This window comes from Pogona vitticeps, chromosome 9, assembly GCF_051106095.1.
Source record: "Pogona vitticeps strain Pit_001003342236 chromosome 9, PviZW2.1, whole genome shotgun sequence".
Lineage (NCBI taxonomy): Eukaryota > Metazoa > Chordata > Lepidosauria > Squamata > Agamidae > Pogona > Pogona vitticeps.
Genome location: NC_135791.1, coordinates 26,738,430 through 26,759,310, shown reverse-complemented (window position 1 = coordinate 26,759,310; position 20,881 = coordinate 26,738,430). Strand labels below are relative to the sequence as shown.

Genomic DNA, 20,881 nt, shown 5'->3' with positions numbered 1-20,881 from the left:
ACCAGAGGGAAGCCTGGAAACCCCCCTTGGGACGAGGCGTCCCAACAAAACAGGAAACACCTTCCGCACCATTACTGGAAAGTTGGAAGTGAGGGCTTGGAGGTCAGTAGCCAGAGCAAGAAGAAGCTGCTGGGCTCAGCAAAACCCACCCGGCCCATCTAGGCGAAGGGGGGAGCAGAAGGGGATTGTTGCCCCACCAGGCCAAAGCATCACCCCCCCCCACCCTGAGCTGTGCCACCCCGGGCGAAAGAAGCAGGTTTTGCTTTGTTGTCTACCCCCTCGGGGAGAGGAAGGAGTGAAACCTGTTTCATCAGGGAGATGATAGAAGAAGCCAGGGAAGCACGGAGGGAGGGAACCAGGGACATTCAGATTTCTCCAGTCTTGAAAGAGAGCGAGAGGACCCAGAGAAGGGCAAGGACAGGAGAGAGCACCAGGAAACTGTGCCTGGACAGCATTTGGACCGAGAATACTTTCATGAGCCCCCTTCCAAGCAGACCAGAAAGCAATGAATGACTTGAACTGCTTCACAGAGTGGCCGCTGGTCCTCTTTGACCATGGGCAGTTCTCTACTGGAGGATTGTTCTCCATTCGAAGGTGTCGTCTCCTTGAAAGGCTCCCCAACCCGAAGCTGATCAAAAGGCTGCACAGAGGGGAGATTGTGGGACCAGGAGGCAGCTGTCATCCACAATCATCCTCCAATGGACAGCAAACTCAGCTGCAGGGACATAGATCACTGGCTTACAGTCAACGGCACCAGCGCGAGGGGAGTGATGGTTCTGGGTACATTCTAAAAACCATACCTCATTTTGCGGCTGGATGTGTCAGAGGACATCTGAGTTTCTGTGCCATTCGGTGTCCTCTCGCAAAGAGGAACCAGGCCGGGGTCGGTGCTCTCCTCCCCAGGAGCACCTAACGTCTAGTTTGTGGGGGTGAGTGTCACAAACTCGCTGTGGAAATCCACTCTGCGTGGTCTTCGTGGCACTCTTGCTTCTTTATCATTCCTGTTCTCCTTCAAGACATTCCTTGGAAGTCGCTCCTTCAGCCCACACTGACCAAGAGGCTTCAGAATGAATCCCCATCCTGGCTAAAATACTGGCCCATGGATCGGGCCACCCCTCTCTTCACCAAGGGCGCCCCCCCCCCGTTTGGGCTACTGTAAGGACTGAAGATAGCCTGTGACTTTCATTATTCAGCACCTACTGTTTTATTCCGCCTCTTCTCCAGTGTGTTCCAGGGAGTCCCCCTGGCTTGCTGTCCTCGTGCTCTACCCTGACATCAGCCGCGCTGTGAGAAAGGTCTGGCTGGCCGGGCGTGCGACCGGCCCAAGGACACTGAAGGATTGAGCTGCATCGCTCGGTAGGGTCTTGAACCTAGATTTCTCCCAGGCCCCGATCCAACATTTTAGCCACTAGCCGGTGAAGCATTTTAAATAGCATTCTCTGGGGTCCTTCAGTGAATGACAGAAGATGATGAAATGCAACACTGCATGGACACATGATCAAATGGTTTCTGTGAATGCATGCTAGAGAAATGGGATCAGCCATGGATGTCTGCTGAGGGTGGGGGGAAGGCAATGATTCACAGTCTTCAGGCAAGCAGTGGCTTCAGGTTTCTCGTCCTCACTGTTTCCTGTCCCTTCACCAGCCCTGGAGGAAAACCTTCCTTTGTCTGCACCGAGGGAACAGCAGCCGTGCCTAGCCCTTCCTGGAACATCAGTGCCTACATTTATTTGTGATAAATGGGAAGGGTGAATAGCACAATGTTCTGAAAACGGAACAGCCTCCCGGCTGTTCCTGGAGATAGCAGGATGCGGAGAGATAGTGTTCCGGTCCAGCCTCCCACTCGCTTTGAGAGGAATGGAGGGGGCCAAAGGGGAAGGGGGGAGCAGGATGCCTGGGTTCTCCCTCCAGCTGAGAGGCAGATAAGCCCCGGGTCTCGCCAGGCACAGAGACTTACCTCCTCCAGGCTCTTGATGTCCGCTCCCCCCCACCCGTGCCACAAGGGTGGCAGAAAACACCCTGTTCTTACCTCTCCCACACACTGCTTTCTGCTCCCCCTCAGGAACATAAGAAGTGGCCTTCTACAGAAGCCAGATCACTGGTCCAGGTAGCCCGGCTTCCTTACACAGAGCATCACCTTTCCGGCCGTGGTCCAGCTGGGCAGGCGGCCTCCCCGGGCAGTGGCAGAGCTGACCACACAGGTATCGGTGAGAGACACATCGGCCCCCAAATGCTGCCGCCAGAGCAGCTGCTCTCGCCGTTTGCAAACCTGGCACAGGATGAGGGGGTGTTGGGATGAATAAAGGATTTATGTTGGCACATATCCTGTGCTCTTTTTTCGATTGTTTGTTTTCAAACAGGCCCCAACTCTGCTCCGTGCAGGTATTCTGGGATGGAGAAAGCCATCGGTGAGCCTGGCCAGGTGCAGCACTAAAGTAAGAAGTCCAAACGGATGCAACGGGGTCCTTCTCTCAGCCTCCAGGCTCCTTGGCAACAGAGTTCAGGGGCTCACCGTTCAGTTCAGAGGGCACAGCGGGCAGAGGAGCAACCAGCTCAACTTCTGTTATGAGACTCCTCGGTGCTCAGCCGCCCACAGGTTCGAGGGCTCTCAGCTGATCCTCCTGCTTGGTTTCAGTCTTTTGGCCTTTTGCTTGCATGAGTCAGCTTGGAAAGCAGAGTCCCTGGTGTGGAGGTAGCAAAAGAGGCATCTGAACTATGATCTCTCTCTCTCTCTCTCTCTTTTTTTTTTTCTCTCTCTCTCTCTCACACACACACTTATGCCATTCACAGTTCAGAGCACCATAGGTATCCCCAAACATGTCTAGTGGATTCCTTTTGCCGGTGGGTGGGGTAGCTTTCCTGGCTTTGAGGCATTCACTCTGGACCCACCTCTCTGGTGCCCTAAAGCTTGAGAAGTTTGTGGCTTCTTATTGAACCAATAAAGGTGCCGTTCAACCCGGAACTTTCCCCCCCTCGTCTTCTGTTCCAGGACACACCTTTTGAGTGGCAACCTGAAACCCAGCTTTGATAGCCCCAGACGGCTCTCACAAAGAACAGGGAATAGGACGGCTTGGCAGCCGTTTGGGGGGGAGGCAAAGGGGCCGGGGGAGAGGGTCGTTGTGAAGTGATCTGGAAATCTGGAGACGGTGCCTTGACGCCAGAGGCAGCAGGAAGGAAAGAGCCCGGCCAATAAATAAAGATTTTTTTAAAAGAAAAGAAAAAAGCAGAGAGCCTTAAGTGGCATCCTGGGCATCCACCGTTGGGTGCCTGCGGCCTGCCTGCCTGCCTGCTCCCCCCTTCTCAAGCCACGGCGCCCCAGCCAGCCGCCCGAGCAGTTGCGATCCAGGCCCTCTGCCAAGCCTGGGAACTGGGTCACAGCGGCTGCTTAAGACCTGAAGCTGCTGCCAGGCTGCCGTGCCGGGGTAAACCCGGCATTGCTTAACTGCCCCGAGGGGTGCCAAGGAGAAGCAGCAAGCCTGACCCAAATTCCCAAGGAAATCTGGAAAGGCACCACTTCCCCAGGGAGCTACGACGAGCCGTCGTCTCCAGCATCTTCCCTCGGCGCTCTTGCATCCTCTTGGCAATCATTCGCTTGCCCTTCTTTATCCCAGCTCAGCTTTCTGATTCAATCCCACCGGCTCTTTTCAGGTTTAGAACTTGTTCTAGGAATGTGAAGTGCTGAAAGCATGCAGTGCCTCTGAGGATACACAGAATGCCATATCCCTCAGGAACTACCAAAAGCCCACTGTCTATACCACTAGGACTAAAGGCACAGTAGTCTGTGTCCCCCTTTGGCTTAGCAATTCACTTAATCGTGTACCACTCTCAGAACAAGCTTGCAAAGGGGGGGGGGTGTTCCTCCTTTCCCAGCCTCACTTTCATGCCTCACCCAGAACCCCTCCCTGCCCTTCTCATGCCTCAAGTGGGCTCCTCCAAAGCCCTCGGCATTTTCCAGGCATTCTGCATCCCTCCACCCCTTGGGATCACCCTCTTGGCACCCACACACAGGCACGGCTGACAAGCAGCTCCCAACCCCTCGGCCACCCATTTCCTGGCACATGGCCGGAAGGCCCACAAGACTGCTAACCGGGGATGGGTGGATGAAAGAACCACTGGCTCCCTCCCAACCTCCATGCATGTCCCTTTACGTTCACCAAAGGGGGAAAGGAAAAAAAAACTAGGATATAATAGTACAAGAGAAGAAAAGGTTGGGAAAAAAAAATCTGTGTTGCCATTCATTGAAAACAGTTGAACTTCTGGATAGCTCACCCTTGCAAGCTATTTTCCATGCACTGAACTTTAATGACCAAGCTCCAGCCGGTTAGCACAAGTGGTCCCATCGGATTTTGCAGCCAGCATTGGCAGCGTTGGGTGAGACGGATCAAGGATCTGGGTGAGAAAGGCAGCTTGATCTCAGCTTAGAACTGTGGAGCCGGGAGGGAGACCCTGCGGCTCAGGGAGTCATCTCCTCTCAAGGAGGCCCGGGGGCGGGGATCAAACTCCCCAACTCTGAGCCATCCAGCAGCTCATCTTCTGGAAAAGAAAAAATACCTTTTGCTTTAGAGAAGTTTTGTTTAATTATTGCTTTCTGGAATGATAGGTGGACGTCAACGTTACTTTTGCTTGGCCATCTCTGTCCAAAGACAAGCAGCGGAAGATAAAACTAAGGCAGGTCAATGCAATGTCTAATCAGCAGAATAAAATAAAATATATTCACAGCATCTTAAAGCCATGAATAACTGTTTTGTTGGCATATAACAGCAGTGGCAAATAGACTACTTGTTTGCATAACATGTTGCCCCATCAAGACACGTATTATCGACAACCTCTCTCTATATTTGGTTTCAAAGGACTTTTTAAAATGAGGGCTGCTATTTTGTATCCCTTCTTTATTTGTTTCATTTTCAATGGCCGCCATGAGAAAAATTCTGTCTTCCAGAATGGATTGGACTACATGAATCTTGGCCAAGTCCGGGAGGGTGGTTTCTCTTTGAGGCTGCATCTGAACCCAGGCCCGGACACCTGCGGACCTGGGTTCAGATCTCTCTCTCTCTCTCTCTCTCTCTCTCTCTCTGTGTATGCCGACTTGAAGGCTTCACCCCAATTGGCAACGCCTTTTCATGCAAACATAGGAGAAGCAGCAGCAGCTGGAAGAGCAAGCTTGTCTTTGGGAAAACCGGACGGGCAAGGGAATGGGCCGTGAGGCATGGCTTTCTTCCAGTTGACTCCGTCAGAGAGCGGCACAGCTTCTGAAGGAGCGAAGGCCTTGTTATCTGGGCAGCCTCCGTCACTGGCAATAGAAGTCCCACCTCTGGAAGGAAAGAAAGAAAGAAAGAAAGAAAGAAAGAAAGAAAGAAAGAAAGAAAGAAAGAAAGAAAGAAAGAAAGAAAGAAAGAAAGAAAGAAAGAAAGAAAGAAAGAAAGACCGGTGAGAGAAGGGCACTCTGTGCATGCCCAGGGCCACTCTCACTTTCCCAAGACAAGTCTTAGGAAACAAGCCACACTCATGTAGAGAATGTCCTGAGCTGGCCTCTCAAGGCTGTTATTCAAAAGAGAAACTTTTCCCTTGAATAAGGGGATTATTCTTCCCTGAAACAGCACGAGGCGGCGCCAGCCAGAGGCAGCGGGCCAGGCCCAGTCAGCTCCAGCCGGTATTTGTGGCAAAGCCCCCAGGTGGCTGTCGGGGGTGGCCTTCCCATCAGAAAGGGGGGGGGAGAGAAAGAGGAAAACCCAAGGACATGGGGGCGCCCGGCCAACAAGTGGGGCTGCCAGTCTCCTGCCACATCCGCCGAAAAGGCCACTTACGCTGGTCTTCACCTCCACCTTGCCCGGCTTCAGGTACTGGTTCTCCTGGACAACAGAGCTCGGGAAATAGCCCAGGCGGGCGGCCTGGTCCCCATAATAGTCCCCTTGCACCTGGCCAGAGAAACAAGAGGCCTGCCTGTATTACGGAGCGCCTTCGCTCAGGTTCCCCGGGGCAGGAGCGCCCCCTGCTGGCTCTTTGGAGGCAGGGCACACGGTGTCCCTTTGCCCCCCACCCGAATGCAGGGCCTGGGGCGCGTTAGGGTCATCCCGGCACGGGAGGTTATTCTGATTGTGGATGGGCTGGACTTCAGCTCCCATCATGCTTCCTGCTGCCGATGGGCATGGCAGCCCAACGCTAAGGCCTGGCTGGAGAGCTGGTTCTTAAATAATGGGTACGTGAATGCACGAATCCGCTTAACTCGCCTGCCGCCCAGATGGGCAAATACAGACTTCCGGAAGTTGTGGAACAACAACCCTCCGGACAGCCGGTGGTGAAGAATGATGGGAACTGGAGTCCATCCACATCTCACGGGGCTGCCCTTGGGGTCTTGTGGTTTGCTGCCCTTTTCCAGAACATCCCATACCCAGGGTCCCATTTCACAGGCACGAAGGGGGCGGCTGGAAGGGGACCACCTTAAGAGACCCCTAAGAAGCAGGATTGGAACCCCAGATTCCCAGGGAGAACTCTAAACCCTCGCTCTCTCACCGACAGAGTTGAACTCGGTACATGCTCGCTATTTCTTGTGTTTTTCAGGACCCCGCCAGCCGCCCAAGCTGGGGTCACCCGGCCCCAAGGTCGGCAGAAGGCGGGGTCCCAAGATGCTACTCACGCTGCCACCCCAGAAGAGTCGCCCGCGGCCTTTCAGCTTGGAGAAGACGTAGACCACCTGGCCCCTCTGGATGTTGATGAAGCGGCAGTCGGGGGCGATGTAATCCTGGAGGGCCACTGCCATAGAGATGGGGTCTGGGAAAGGAAGGGGCGGGCAGTCGGGACAACGCACAGGGGCCATCGTCCTTGACCCATCCAGGCAGTATGTGTGTGCTGGAGCAGAAAGCTGCCACCACGTCCCACCGCCTGTCCTCTCCCACAAAAAACTGAATGACCGCTTTCATGGCCGCAGGAAAAGGTGACACGACCCCACGGGACTGGGGAGAGCCCACTCTCAAGCCCCCTCGAGGCAAGGAGCTCCCTCGGTAGCCATGGGCCAGTCAGACTCTCTTAGCCTGGCTGGCCGGCCTCACAGGGAAACTCTGGTGCAGAAGCATCTTTGCGAACATGCGCTCCTGGGGGCAGGGGTAGGAAATGAAATCCATCAAGCAACATAAATCCTATATATATATATTTTAAAGGGGGGGATTCAGGAAGGTTTCAGTAGCTGTTCACCACAACCTTTTGGAAAAAGAGACCCCCTCGAGCCCAAGCCCACACCCCTTGGAGGCAGCTGGTGGGATCCCAGAAAAGCTTTTCAAGCAGGAACAGACAAGAGGGGCCCCCCGTTTGCTATCATAGCAGCCAGCAAGGTGCCTCCGAGAATGGCCCACTGTGCCACATAGCAGCTGGTGCTCTTAAGATAGACTGCCTCTGAGTAAGCAGGCTCCACCGAAGCCAGCTCAGCTTTCTCTCTACTATGGCATCTTCTTCCCTTCCTACACCTGCCACAAAGGCAGTGTTGAATATCAACAAAAGGCTTTGTATGCTGACACAACATAAAACTATAATAAAATCACGGGATGTTGCCGTCTCCATGTTTTATACCATTTTTGTCAACTTTTTCTAACGTTTCCTCCCCTCCCCTCGTAGGAGATGCTCTGCCCACCCATGCCTGCTGCTTCGCTTTCTGTGCCGCCTTTGTAAGCTCCCACTGCCTCCTGTCCTCTTACCGGGATCCCTCCAGATCCCCCTCTCCTGTTCCGCTCTGCTTGCTGGCCCGTTCAGAAGCTCCCAGTTGGGCCCTTGGCCTGCCGGGGCTTCTGCTACAAGGGAGTAAGGGGAAGCAGGGAGGGCTCACTCACGGTCACACTCTGCGTCCGCACACAGCTTCTTCTCGGCCAGCTTATCCATCTGACGCCCACTCCGTACCAGCCCCGCAAACAACGTGGAGAGAAGCAGGCTGGTCCAGAAGACGCCCCGGACGGTGCTCCCCATCTCGGCAAAAGGACAGGACAAGATGGCCCACGAGCGGCTTCGAGGGGAAAAGCCGCCTGCATCCTCCTCCCCCCACCCCCTGCTGGGTAAAGCTGCTGTTTCTGGCCCCCGCCTTCACCGGTTTTGCCCAGGCAGCCTCTCCTGGTAATACACGCCACTGCCAGCCACTCTCTCTCGTCCCCCGACCACGGGTTGCATGGCTGTGATGTCACGGTCCCTTTACAAATGCTCGGGATGGCTAAGAAGCAAAGACCAGCCCCAGAGGAGGGTCCCCCTCCGTTCCCAACAGCTTCGCCCGTCGCTTGGAAGCCTGTGGCCAGAAACAGCCTTTGTATTGGTCTCCCCTTCGCTGTATTTTGTGACTGTGAAGCCACCGGCCTGGGATGACCAACCCGCCTGCTTTTTACTGCCTCCTGATCCAGACTTGCTCCCTGCCACGCAGCTTTCAAAGTCAAAACCATTCCAGGGCCATAAAGACAAGGACAGGCAGCTCCAAGCTGGAGGCTTTGCCTTGACTAAACAGGAAGCCACAGAAAACCGGCGGGCCCCTTGCGGAGAGCAGCTCCCAGTTGCATACTGAGCACCTTTGTGTCCAACTGGCTCTCTCTCTCTTACAGTGGAAAGGATAAGCAGGGCCAGGAACTGCCGCCTCCGGTATGCAGGACAGAAACATCAGCACACACCACGGCCTGTCTCTTGGCTACCAGGGCTCTGCTCTCAGCCTCCAGGAGCTGGAGCCGATTTCCCCCCCCCCTTCTTTCGTCCTCCGTCATCCCAGCGGTCATCAGGGCTACAGCAAGAGACCCAACCATCACCCAAGCAGTCTCCTTTTGACCACCTCAGGAAGGATTTCTCTTGATAAACTCAGGCTGAAAAAGCCCACCTCTCACCAACAGCATGTTTTCCTGTGTTTAAACCCCAGGTGAGCAGGGCAGGCCCTCGAGATGGAGCAATACGGGAAGGAACGACCTATGTCGGGGAAAGGCCGGTTGGTTACTTAAGGACCCAATCTTTCTTTGGCCTCCTGGCTCCTCTGAGGGTTCAGTTCTTCCCTGACGCTGCCAGCTTCTTTGTCACGTGGCCCTTGTTGGAACGCCATCCCCATCTGGATTCAACACTCCAACCTGCACCCTGGATCACCAGGGTTCCTTCGTCGGATTCCCAGAACCAGGGGACCCAGACCCATGCTGCTGTGAGGCAGCAGCTCTGGCAGGAAAGCCCCGGAAATCATTTCCAAGAACAGAGGAGGTTGTGTACCAAAATGGTCTGTCCAGCCCTAACTGCAGGCTTCCTCTCACCTCTCCGTTCTCTGGGGCCTTTCCCTGCCACCCTGCACCACGTCATGCTGCATTTCATGTGAGTAAAGAGGAGGAACAACAGAAATCTCCACCACCACTACCCTGACATTGGGCTGCCCCGGCAGGCCTGTCGCCTGCCCTCAGCGGGTACTCTGTCACATCCCCTGGAGCAAGCAGTGACTCATTCCGGCCTTGGGAAAAGGACTGGCCCATGACTGCGGATGGGCCAGTTTCGCAAGGGCAATTCCTATTCCAGTCTCACCCCTTTCCCAAACCAACTCTTTAGTCTGCCAACAAAACAAAACAAAACAAAACTCCCAAGGAAGGAAAATAAACCAACTGCTTTTATTAGAAAACAGAAACGCTCCAGGTGCAATGTCTGGCCGTCAGACCCTGGGTACAATGCTTCTGGAAGGAATCGGCTGCTGTCTCTCCACCACGCATTGGAAGCTAGCATAGAGGTTCACATTCTCTCACACATTCATGCTCTCTTTCATTACCCCTGACACAACCACTTACCTCACCATACAAAATGTGGAAAAAACAAAACGAACAAACACACCAAGAAACTCCACTCATAATTTTAGGCACTAACTAGAAGGGGAGAGAAGGCGAGTCGTCCAGGGATCTAGAGCCGGGACAGCCATCACTTCTTAGCAAAGGAGATCTTCATAGCGTTGTTCTGTGTGATCTTGAATCCCTGGAGGGCATCTCGGGCTGCTCCGGCCTGCACCTCATTGTCAAACTCCACGAAGGCTATATCATGGCGACCGGGCACCAGCCGCACCTCCTTGAAGCCAGGGAACCTGGAGGAGGGCAGATGAGGGCGGGTCAGGGGCCCCACTTCCAACCAAGAGGGGGGAGCGACAAGGAAGAATTGGGGGGGAGAGACTGAGGCAGCCCTGCAGGCAGGGGAAGATGGAGGGGGGCACCCAAGGAGGAGGCAGCACGGTCTAAGCAGGGGCTCAAACTGAGCAGGCAGAGCATTGCAGGAAGCGGGAGCTTTTAAGAAGCAAGTGAGGACGCTTTCTAAACTGTGTCCGAAGAGCTCGTCTGGGGGATGGGAGAGGAGGCTAGTTCTTGAGCCCAGCCAAGAGAAGTCCCTTCTCATCAGCCTTATTCATGCAGATGTAAGACACAAAACGGGGTATCCAAAAACGTGTTATGTTAGATGGACTGCAGGTATTTCCATACTAAAAACAATGCCGCTGCCCGTACATGTTTCCAGATCCTAGGCCTCCACAAATCCCCTTGCCGGCAACTACCAACCAAAGCATGATCGGCGCGTGCCTGCCTCGCCTTTACTGAGCAACCCTCCAGCCAGGAGCCCCACACAAGGGGAACTTACTGATTGAAAAGCATGGACAGCATCAGTTCGTTGGTCTCCTCAGGCAGGTTGGTGAGGAACAAGATGTGGTTGGGAGGGTTCTCTGAAAGCTGCAAGGGACAGAGAGAGAGAGAGAAAGTGTCACATTTACAACTCTAGGAAGGAGGTGGGAACCCAGGCCTTGCAGTTACGACAGGCACCTCCGTGGAACCCCTGGCAACCCCAACCCCCTCTCCACTCACCGGCTGAGCTGGCGCCATCTGCCCTGGCATCATCTGCTGCGGGGGCATCGCCCCAGGAGGGATGGAGCCAGGCGCCATTCCGGGCGGTGGCATCATCCCTGGAGGGGGCATGTAGGGAGGCTGGCCTGGCATGTGGTGCATCATGCGAGGGGCTTGGTTCATGGGTGGCATGCCCTGGGAAGAAAGCGAGAAAGAGGAAACAGACACACCCCTGAGTGAGGATCGAACCCCAGTCTAGCACGGCGGAAACAAAGCCAGAGCCCAAACTGTACCCTATAATGAAACAACCCAGCCAAACCATATGACACAGGATGGCACCAACTCCCACTCCCCCGTATCAGAGAAGCATCAGCTCCGTGGAACACCCTCCATGACCGCCCCCCCCGGCAGATACTCACAGGAACAGCACCCTGGACCGCAGGGGCCACTGGTGCCGCAGCCCCCGGAATCTGCTTCTTCACAGCCGAGACCTCTTGGCCCTTGGGCTTCCGCTTCTCACGCTTACGGTCCCGCTCCACAAATGTGCCCTTCATCTTGGCGATGATGTCAGAGTCTGTTTTGGCATACTGGATCCTCTGCGGGAGGAAACATGCGGTTAGACAGGGTAGCGGGAGGGAAGAAGACCCATGAACTGGTCCTGATGGCTAACGCAAGCAGAGAACCCCTGAATGAGCAATGGGATACATTACACAAGGGAGTGGAATTGAGCGGTAAATCACAAGAGTTGGACCTGAACGTGGAAACTACGCCCACCTCTGCCCACTAAAAGGCCCTATCGGGGTTGAGAAATACAAGAGCACAGCAGGACCCCCACATCCGTGGGAACAGAATCCACGGTTTGACTTATCCGTGGTCTTGAATGTTTTGGTGCTCCTTTGAGTGGACACTCGCTTCCGGCTGCCTGACAGGCACATGAGCCGGGACGCCAAGACTTCTTCCTCAAGATCTGACAAAAACCTTCGGCTCTGACTGAGGCGGCGAGATCCCTCTCTGGTGAGAGGCGAGCAAACCACCCGCCCCTCAGAAGCAGACTTCCACCACCGCCACCACCAGAGCAGCAACACTCACCATAGGCTTGTCATAAAAGGGGAATCCCTGCATGGAGCGCAGGGCGTTGGTGGCGCTGCTGACCTCCTTGAAGATGACAAAGGCCTGGCCTCGCATTTTCAGGCTGCGGGACACCAGGATGTCCAGGATCTGCCCAAACTGGGAGAAAATGGCGTAGAGAGATTTCTTCAGCTCTGAGAAGTAAGAAAGAACCACAAGATGAGGAAAAGAAACTTCCGCCTTTGAGTCCGAAGAGGTGCCGCACACTCCTGAGCAAAAAGCGCACCAATTTTATATCTCAGATACCGTAACAGGCATCAAATCTCTTAAACGCCCAAATCAAGGCAGCCCAAGCACAGGTGTGACTGCGCACAAAAGACACACGTAGTGCAAAAGGCTCAAACACAAGACTGTGCTTCTCCCCTCAACTGTGGCAAAAAGATGGGAATACAAGGTCGCCGTCTTTGGCTCTAACCTGTTACCTCCCCTTTACAAAACACTGGAATCTAAAGAAATTTTAGGCAGAACTGGAGCAGCCACTCACCATCTTTCTTTATTTTCTCATTGAGATTGTTAATGTAAATTGTGTGATTGGGGCGAGGCTCTGGGACAGCCATGGCAGGAACCCCGCCGTCAGCAGCAGATTCTGTAAAAGCAGGGAAAGGACCTCATGCGAATAAGCAGGGTAACGAACGTCTGAAAATCAGAGAGATGAGATTTAAACAAAAATATCCCAAGCCATTCAATCTGCAAAGGTCTGTAGCCCTTGCTGGAAAACAAACGAACAATGGGTAAACACCCAGGACCTCCTAAGGTCTCCAGCACAGCTGCCTTGGTCCCAAAGCACAGGTGGAACCTCCATTCCTGGAGCAAAGCCAGTCTGGGACTGACCACTGCCTGGACAGCACAGCTCAGATGACTCTGGGGATTAAACTGGCAGAATCTTCCACCCAGCAGCATGCACGCATTAACTTTTCTGAGCATTATGGAGTGGGAGGCCACCAGGGAAAACCAGTTATACCTCCTGGAGGTCTATGGCAGAAGACAGAGGAGATAAAATGCCCTGCCTCAAGATATGTTTTTGGTATTGCTTTGGGGTAAAAGGCAGGGTAGATATATTCTAAACAAACAAACAAACAAATAAGCATTCTTGGAGGCTTTTCACAGCCGGGATCCAATAGCTGTTGTAGGTTTTTCGGACTGCTTGGCCATGTTCTGGAGGTTTTTCTTCCTAACATTTCGCCAGTATCTGTGGCCGGCATCTTCAGAGGACCAGAACACAGAGCCCTAACTCCTGTCCTCCGAAGATGCCTTCCACAGAGACTGGTGAAATGTTAGGAAGAAAAACCCTTCGGAACATGGCCAAACAGCCTGAAAAGCCTACACCAACCATCAAATAAATAAACAGCTCACCCTTTTAAAAGTGTGGCACCTGTTTGATCCTTTCCAGCATTTGTACACTTGCTATGTTAGCTTTAAACACCGTCTTTTAATGATGCAAGCCGCCCTGGGTCCCCTTTGAAGGAGAAAAGCGGGATAAAAACATTTAAAACAAGTAAAATAAAGAGCGCACAAGTCCTGGCTCATGCCCGTGGCTGAAGGAGGCTTTACCCGGGGAAGCAGGACCACCACCCTCTCCGGGGGAGGTGGGGAGTGCTCCAGCCCCTGGAGGCCTTAAAGAGGAAACCACCGGGCAGATCTGCCGGGGAGGGGGTTTGAACCGGACGGCCTTGAGGCCCCTTTCCAGCTCCACGATTCTATCCAGCCTCCTCCCTCCTCCCGGGGAGCCCGCCTGGCCTGGCTTGGGTGCCTGGGCTCAGGCAAGAGGGCCAGGAGGGCTGCGGGGGAGGGGGGGGTTTCCAGCAGCAAAAGCCGCCCCAAAGGGACACGTGCGGCCTTTCCTGCCCCAAAGCTGCTCCTTGCAGCTCACGGCCAGGTCTCACCGCTTGGGGAAGTTACCTTTTTTGGGGGGGGGGATCACGAGCCAGAAGGAATAGAAAGACCGGGAGGGGGAGAGAGAGAGGAGGGCAGACCCCTCTCCCTCCCTCCCTCCCTGCGCAGAAGGCCGGGGCCTAAAAGGACCTGCCCAGCAGAACCAGGGGCCCTGCCGGCTGGGGGATGCTGGGACATGTACTCCCCAAAAAAGAGTAACTTCCCCACCGTTGGCTCTCTTTGCCAAAGAGAGGGAACGCACTTCGCTTCCTCCCGCCCTCTCCCCCCAAAAGTCCCGGATGTCAAGGCCCCACACCAAGGGCCCGGATGCCGGGGAACCAAGGAAAAGCCCCGGATGTTACGGTTCCTCCTCCTCCCCCCCCCCAAACGTCTACCGGGGCCTCCTCGGGGCGCCCGGACCAGCCCAGGGCCGCGACGACGGCAGCAAGTCCCTCTCCCCTCGCCCTCCCGACCCCGGGGCGCTGCGGCCCCCGATGGCCTCCCGCCCGCCCGATCCCTCACCGATTCCACGCAGGCGGCGTCACGCCGGCAGACGGCCCTCCTTCGCGCCCGTAGTCGTAAGCCACACCCCCTCCGTTGGCGGGCGGGCCAATCCGAGACAGCCGTGTCTGCTCCACCAATGAGAAATGAGGAGGCCTTCTGGCCTGTCTTTCCCCCCCCCCCCGCCTCTGAACTTCTGCCCTCCAATCGCTGCGTCTTTTTTCCTCACCAGCTTCCCGCCCCTTCCTCCAAAAGCAAGGTTCGGATTGGGCCTCTCAGAGGGACGCCTTTCTAGTGGGCCAATCGAGTCAAGCCTAGACAGGAAGAGGCGGGTCAAATAAGATGGAGGCCTAGGAGGTCGCCGGGCGGTGGCGTGCGGGCACGTGGGCCGAGGGAGCCCCGGTTGGCGCTGGGAGGCGGGAGGCGGCGCGGCCAGCGACGGTTTCTTGCGTCGCCCTTTGCGGCCTTTCTGGCTTTCCACTCCGTGAGATGACCTCTGACCCCTTTCTTGGCTCCTCTGCCTGCCTTGACCTTTAACCCGCAGCTTCCTTCCTGAACGCTGGCTTAGTTTAGAGCTCTCTTTCTTGGGGAGGGGCCAGGGTTTGACCTTTGACTTCTGTCTGGGGGAACCTTGGCTTTGACTTCTGACCTGTATTTGGAGGAGGCACTTGGGCCTTGACCTCTGACCTCTCCTGGGAGGTCGCCTGGCCTTTGACCTCCCTTTTCAGGTGCTTCCTCGCAAGGAAGAAGAAGCCCCCCCCCGGACCCTTGCAGTATGTGAGAGAGAGGGACACCCATGCATGCACGCACGCACACACACACACATACCCCTCTCCCTCTCCTCCCCAGACCGCTGCCTGCACCGAAGTCACCCCTGGGAGGTGCAAGCATGTCTGAGGCCTTGGAGCGGGCAGCCCTACCGCCTTCTCCTCCACCCCCTTGCCCGGGGGTGCCACCACCACCACCGCCAACCCTGTGCCCAGGTGTGGCCCCTCTGCCGCCACCACCACCCCTGTGCCCAGGGTTTCCCCCTCTTCCACCACCGCCACCCGTTTGCCCAGGGGTGGCCCCTCTACCACCACCTCCTCCTCCACCACCACCACCACCATCCTCACCGCCTCCTATGTTAGGTGGACCTCAGCTCCTCAAAGCCGCTTTGGAGCAAGCTGGACGTGCGGACCCTGACAATGTGCGGGAGCTCCTGAGACGCAGGCAGGCCAGGTGCGGTGCCGTCCGCGCCTTTGTGCTGAGATCTCTTTTGCCCAAAGAGGCAGGCGGAGGGAGTACAGGGTTCGGGGGTTGCCTCCCCAGTATAAAGCATGGGGAGCTCACATGAGAAAGAAGGCAGGTGGAAGAAACGGGGGTGGTGGCGGCTGGGAGTGGAAGTGGGTGCATGCTTGGAATTGTTACCCCATAAGAATGAGGACCCCAGAGGCAGCTGTAGCCAAGACAATTTCCCTGAGTCACTCCTACTTAAGTGCCCGTAGATGGGAAATGCACAGAGCCTGGTTAATTATGCAGGGAAAGAAAGTGCTGTTAATGTGGATCTGCTTTCCTAAGGGACTGATTTTGTTTCTCTCTTTTTTATCATTTTTTGTTCCAGTTTTAATGAGAATTTAAAGTGGCTTCTTTTCAACAACCCTGTCCCTTCCCTCATCCAGGAGGGCCCCCAGTAAGTACTGGATGTTCTTTATTGTAACAAGAGATGGTGTGCTTGTAACTTTTTGAGGGGCCAGGGGTCTGTCCAGCACAGAATCCCAAGCCTTTCCCTGTTTCCTGCTAACCAAAATGAATTTGTCAAAGGAACTTTGTTCCACCTAGGAGCGGAAAGCAGTCCTTTAGACCCACATTGACCCTGTGAGACAGGCAAGGCTAAAAGAGTGAGCGGGAAGTCATCTACATCCCCTTCCGTGAATGTTATAGGGATGGGATTTAAACCTGGATCCAAACTCTTTACACTTCTTCCATGGCAAACATGGAGGCAACAGGGTCAAGCCCTTGGGGTGTGAAATGACTCAGGTTGCAGAGGGTTTGGACTTTAGCTGGGCAGGGTGATGTCTCTGGTTCCTCCATTCCTTCTCCAGGTGTGGGCTGGTGGCGCTGTGGATGGCCGGTGCGCTGCTCTCGCTGCCCAGAGCCAGGTCCTTGGAGAGGATTGTGCAGGTGGCTCTGGAGAGAGGCTACACAGCTCAGGGGGAAATGTTCTCAGGTTGGTAAATGAGGAGGGCCAGAGGGTGTCCTACTGCCCAAATTGGGCCTGCCTTGACCCTGCAGGACACAGAGTCTGGACACATTTTGGCCTGGGGGGGTCCAGTTGCTCACACAGGTCCCGTCCCTCTGTTGGCCTAAGCAGGGGACGTGCCGAAGGGCTGCTTTGCCTCCACCCCTTTCTCTGTTCCCTCTGCCTGGTTCAGCTGCTGACATGGCCACGCTTGCCAAGGAGGTGTTTCCCTGCCAGACGGAGCTGCTCTCTGGAGGTTTGGAGGGACAGAACCACAGAAGGATCCTTCAGCATCTCTGGTCAGGCTTTCCGGTTTTGATACCGTATCCTTTCTGGTGGAACCTGCTAACATGCAGGGCATTGGGGCAGAGACCTTTGCACGGTCTGATGAGGACACAGTGAAAAGGAATAACCCTGGGGCCGCTTGTTCCCAAGTTTGGCTCTCGGTGGCTTCATCAGGATCTCTCAATAGGATCCCCTTTGGTGAATACCGGGGGGGGGCAAAGTAGCGGCAAGACCTGGAGTTGCATTTCCTCCCCGGGCCCTCCAAGTGTCTCCTAGCCCAGGCCTTAACGCCCAGCCCAGCTACGACGAAGACAACAACCACGAACCTTGCCTCCGGAAGGGCCACAAGGCTCACTGGGCCATTGCCTCAGGTACCGTTGGTGGCCATCCAGGACTCTTGTGGGCGGAGGGGGCTGGTTGAGCTGGGCGGGATGTAACTCTTCTCCCCCCCCCCCTTCCCATAACAACAAGACTGATGGCAGGGAAACTAACTTGAGCAGCCAGAAAAAGACATTGCCACAAGGGGGCAACCGCTCCATGGTGGAGGCCTGCACGATCAGCTTCGGAGCACAGAGCTTCCCCTTGGGCACAAGACAGAGAGAGGCAGGAAAGGGAGAATCAGCAAACACATCTGTACTACTTTCAGAAGTCAGTTCAGAGCAGAGGAACAGACAGGCATAACATTTCTTCCTGCTGTCTGTCAAACTCTCTTACATTCTGGGCTGGATTCTGGAGGAAATTTGACCTTTCCACTTCAGCATTCAAAGCAAATAAACAAAGTCCAATTCTTCCTGGATTTGAAAATAACTGATTTTAGCTCCTCCTTTCACTGTCTGCATTTCTGTCTATCCCAGCATCGGTTCTAACCTTCCTTTAGGCAGGCAGATCAAGAATTGCATGACATAGGTGCAAACAGTAGCCGATTCAGTATCAAACCATCTTTGCAAGTTGACCACCCCTCCACCACACACACACACACATCTTCTAACACATCCATGCGAGCACCTGTTCAATAGAAAATTCATGTTTTGTAAGAACGTGGTGCTGTCAGGAGTTAGTGTGTGCAACCGCGGTCTGTGCAGAGCATGGGGGGAGGGGGCAGCCCAGTTGGAAGGATGGCTTGGAGAAACGGAGGTTGCTCAGAACTGGTAATGGAGGACTAGGGTGCTAAATTCCCAATTACTCTTCACTGGGCACAGCAGCAGGGTAAGGACTGTTATTTATTTTAAAAACTTTTATTGCATCTCTTTTCCTCGTGTAAAGAGGCAGCTTCAAAGATGTTGGGAACAATCCTACAAACCCTATATGTTTAAAATCTTGCTGTTTCTAAGACCAGCAGGCAAGCAGTATTCACAGACACCTTTTTTAATTCCACCCTAGGAGCCCTGCTTGGTCTGAAGAGAGGTGTCCAGCTGCCTCCCTGCCGGGAAGATGAGGAGATCCCCGGACTGTTCCACGCCGGCCCGGCGGTCTCAGCCCTCTCTCTGGATGCCGTGGCCGAGACTTATTTGCTGGCGAAGCAGGGCAAGAGTTGCCGCTACCAGCTGTGGAGTTACACGCAAGTCCAGGAGAGCAACGGGCAGCTGACAGACTTCAGCCCCAAACGGGCATCCGATGGCAAGGTCTACATCGTGCCAGCCGGAGGTGTGCGGGAAGGGCTGTGCGGAAAGGCTGTTTTGCTGAGGCCAGAGATGCCGGAGGGCTCCCACTCTGACTGAGCGGGCCGGACTCTCAACCTTGGGGTGGGGTAACCGCTTTCCAAAGTCACTACCTCAGCTGGCTGTATGAAGAGCATGGGGGGGGGGCAGCACGGAAGCTCTGTGGCACTTCCATGTTCAAGTATAGCGTATCTGGCCTGTGTGAGGAGGATGCTGCCTTTATGCCTTGTGGTCGATCAGCTGGAACAGACCTATAAGTAGCCCAGGCGGCACATTCTGGGTGCCTCTAAGGCTAGCAGAGGGGGCCGACCGACTGGGAGAAGGCGCAGTCCATTGTAAGAACAGCAGGAAAGTTCATGGCTTCCTCCTGGAGGCAGAAAAGCCATTTTATTCCCCTGTTCTCCACTCCCACCTGCAGGAGCTACTTTCCACAGCAGGGTAGCCCTTGGTTGCTGTTGGTGTGGCCAGCTAGGGACAAACTATATTAAACTATACAAACTATTATGGTTAATGATGAGACTGGCAGGTCATTGCTTAACTCGGGCAAGGGTGCCTGCATGGGTCGCAAGGGACTGAGGAGTTTCTCACCTGGCAAGATGCCCTCCCTCCCTCTCCAGCGGTGAAGGAGGCAGCTCTGAGCGAGACCCTGTGCCAGCCTGTTCCCCCCCCCCCCCCAAGTGTCTCCCGGAGCCAGTGGTGGCGCACTCCTCCCAGTCTGTGTGTCAGAGGCAGCTGGACCATTCCCTCACTCCCAGTATTGTGCAGCTCCTTGCCCTCTGGCTTGGCATCCTCACAACTGCAGGTTGTGCAGAGGCACCAGAAGTGGGACGCCTCAAAGGTCATGCTGTTTAAGTTAAAAGAGGTGTGTCTTCCTTATCGCCTTCAGAGTCAGAATTCCGTTAAATGCCCCTTACCCTCCTGGACCAAGGGAGCTTGGCAGTCTCTGCCTTTGGAAAGGCCACTGCTGCCAGCTCTTTCTGTCCGGGAGGATTTGGCCCTTCCTCTTTCCAATCCCTTTGCGTCGCTCCACCGGAGGCAGCAGCGGTAAACTCCTTCCCTGCCGGGGGCCACGTACTCCATTGGAGTGTCCGTCTCAGGCCAGGATGCAGCCCCCGGTGCCGCCAGCCAGGCTCCGCAGGAAGTTGCAGCCTTGGACAGACCTCACCACTTCCTGCAGACGTAGGAGGAATAAATAGCCCTTTTGCTGGTGCAATCCCAGAATAGCAGTCAGGAAAGAAATGTCTGGAATTTCCTTTGATTTCAACGCCAGGCTAGTTTAATGCCAAGGGGTTGTGTGTGCTTTTTTAAAAAGATTAAGCTGAGCCGGGGAAGAAGTAACCTGAACTCTGGGGTGTTAGAATCCGCTTTGTGGCTGAAATGATTCCGAGAGCTTGTGTGGTCCGACAGATCTAAGAGGGGTCTGAACGCATGAGCTCAAACCCCACCCGCACAGCGAGCTTTCGGAAGGTGGGTGGTGGGCTGGGGGCAGCCGGCAGCTTCCGAGCCTCTGTTTCTTCAGCTGTGCAACAAGGATGGCAGAATGCCCTCCGCTGGCTCTGACGGGGAAGGACGTCAAGTGCTTTGGAAATTTAACAGCACTACAGAAGGAAACCCTTGCTTTTAAGAATTGGGCTTTTGTGAAAGTATCCTAAGGTGCCTTTCCCCCCCCCCCCCCCAGAGTGAAATGTTTTAAGCGGGTTCTATATTTTCTTAGAGAGTGCCTTGGCATAGAAGTTGGGTCTTTGTTCTTTGCTTGACGTCAACCCAACATCTCCCTGGCCTTTTTGGCTGTTTTTTTTAGCTCTTCCTCCCCCTTCCCAGCCTGCCACTGTCCCATTCCGCAGCCTCTTCTTGGGAAGGTCTCCTGATCCATGGCAACAGGAAACGAGCAGCTTTTGTGGCTGCCTCCTAAAATAATCGCTTCTTCCTGGTTCCATCCAGAGGGTTGGACTGGGGAACACTCGTCTGCCAGTCTTTCTGCAGGAGAACCTTTGAAACAGCTGTAGCCAAGGGCCGGTTCTTGAAGCAAGGGCCCCGGAGGACCAGTTCGTAGTGGGTGGTTTGGAGAAAGGCTGTGGGTAGCCTTACACAAACCCTGAACCGTCAGGGGCCAGGAGCCGAGTTGAGCCCCTCTTTGCCAAACAACGCCCCAGTGCTTTTCTCCCTTGTTAAGCACCCGGGATCACCTGTCATGTTCTCTTTCGGAATAGGGTGTAAATGCACATACATATGAGTACACACATACATACAGAGTCACGTAAAAGGATTGTGTGACCAGTGGATCAAAGTAGAGAGACAAGGGGCCTCTCTCGTTCCCTATGGAGTGAATTACCTGGGACCACCCCTGCCATTCCAATTTAACAAATACTTTGGTAAAACCAAAGTCCGGATTGTCTAAAACAGCAGTCCCCAACCTTTTTT

General features: G+C 54.8%; 3 protein-coding genes across 10 annotated transcripts; 1 reads left to right on the top strand and 2 right to left on the bottom strand.

Annotated features, from left to right (window-relative positions):
• Window positions 1–4,551: 4,551 nt before the first annotated feature.
• Window positions 4,552–9,363, bottom strand: MIA (MIA SH3 domain containing). Its single transcript, XM_020787189.3, has 4 exons — window positions 7,817–9,363; window positions 6,634–6,767; window positions 5,804–5,914; window positions 4,552–5,310 (listed from the first exon to the last, which is right to left on the bottom strand). The coding sequence occupies exons 1-4, from the start codon at window positions 7,947–7,949 to the stop codon at window positions 5,287–5,289; spliced, it is 402 nt and encodes a 133-aa protein (XP_020642848.1). The 5' UTR covers window positions 7,950–9,363; the 3' UTR covers window positions 4,552–5,286.
• Window positions 9,364–9,569: 206 nt separating this feature from the next.
• SNRPA (small nuclear ribonucleoprotein polypeptide A) lies at window positions 9,570–14,471 on the bottom strand. Of its 6 annotated transcripts, none has more exons than XM_072979998.2 (8): window positions 14,318–14,471; window positions 13,277–13,379; window positions 12,408–12,559; window positions 11,885–12,057; window positions 11,215–11,391; window positions 10,817–10,990; window positions 10,596–10,684; window positions 9,570–10,053 (listed from the first exon to the last, which is right to left on the bottom strand). In XM_072979998.2, exons 3-8 carry the CDS (start codon window positions 12,478–12,480, stop codon window positions 9,894–9,896), a joined length of 846 nt encoding a protein of 281 aa, XP_072836099.1. In that variant the 5' UTR covers window positions 12,481–12,559; window positions 13,277–13,379; window positions 14,318–14,471; the 3' UTR covers window positions 9,570–9,893. The 6 variants fall into 6 exon arrangements, with proteins under 6 accessions (XP_072836099.1, XP_072836102.1, XP_072836100.1 ...); XM_072980001.2 differs by having other exon boundaries at window positions 12,408–12,509; XM_072979999.2 differs by lacking the exon at window positions 14,318–14,471 and adding an exon at window positions 14,191–14,215.
• A 143-nt stretch (window positions 14,472–14,614) lies between these two features.
• ACTMAP (actin maturation protease) lies at window positions 14,615–18,971 on the top strand. 3 transcript variants are annotated; one of them, XM_078379878.1, is made up of 7 exons: window positions 14,615–15,279; window positions 15,319–15,517; window positions 15,900–15,968; window positions 16,381–16,505; window positions 16,711–16,840; window positions 17,103–17,173; window positions 18,183–18,971. In XM_078379878.1, exons 1-7 carry the CDS (start codon window positions 15,093–15,095, stop codon window positions 18,518–18,520), a joined length of 1,119 nt encoding a protein of 372 aa, XP_078236004.1. In that variant the 5' UTR covers window positions 14,615–15,092; the 3' UTR covers window positions 18,521–18,971. The 3 variants fall into 3 exon arrangements, with proteins under 3 accessions (XP_078236004.1, XP_020642722.3, XP_072836096.2); XM_020787063.3 differs by having other exon boundaries at window positions 14,615–15,517; XM_072979995.2 differs by lacking the exon at window positions 15,319–15,517 and having other exon boundaries at window positions 14,677–14,698.
• Window positions 18,972–20,881: the final 1,910 nt, after the last annotated feature.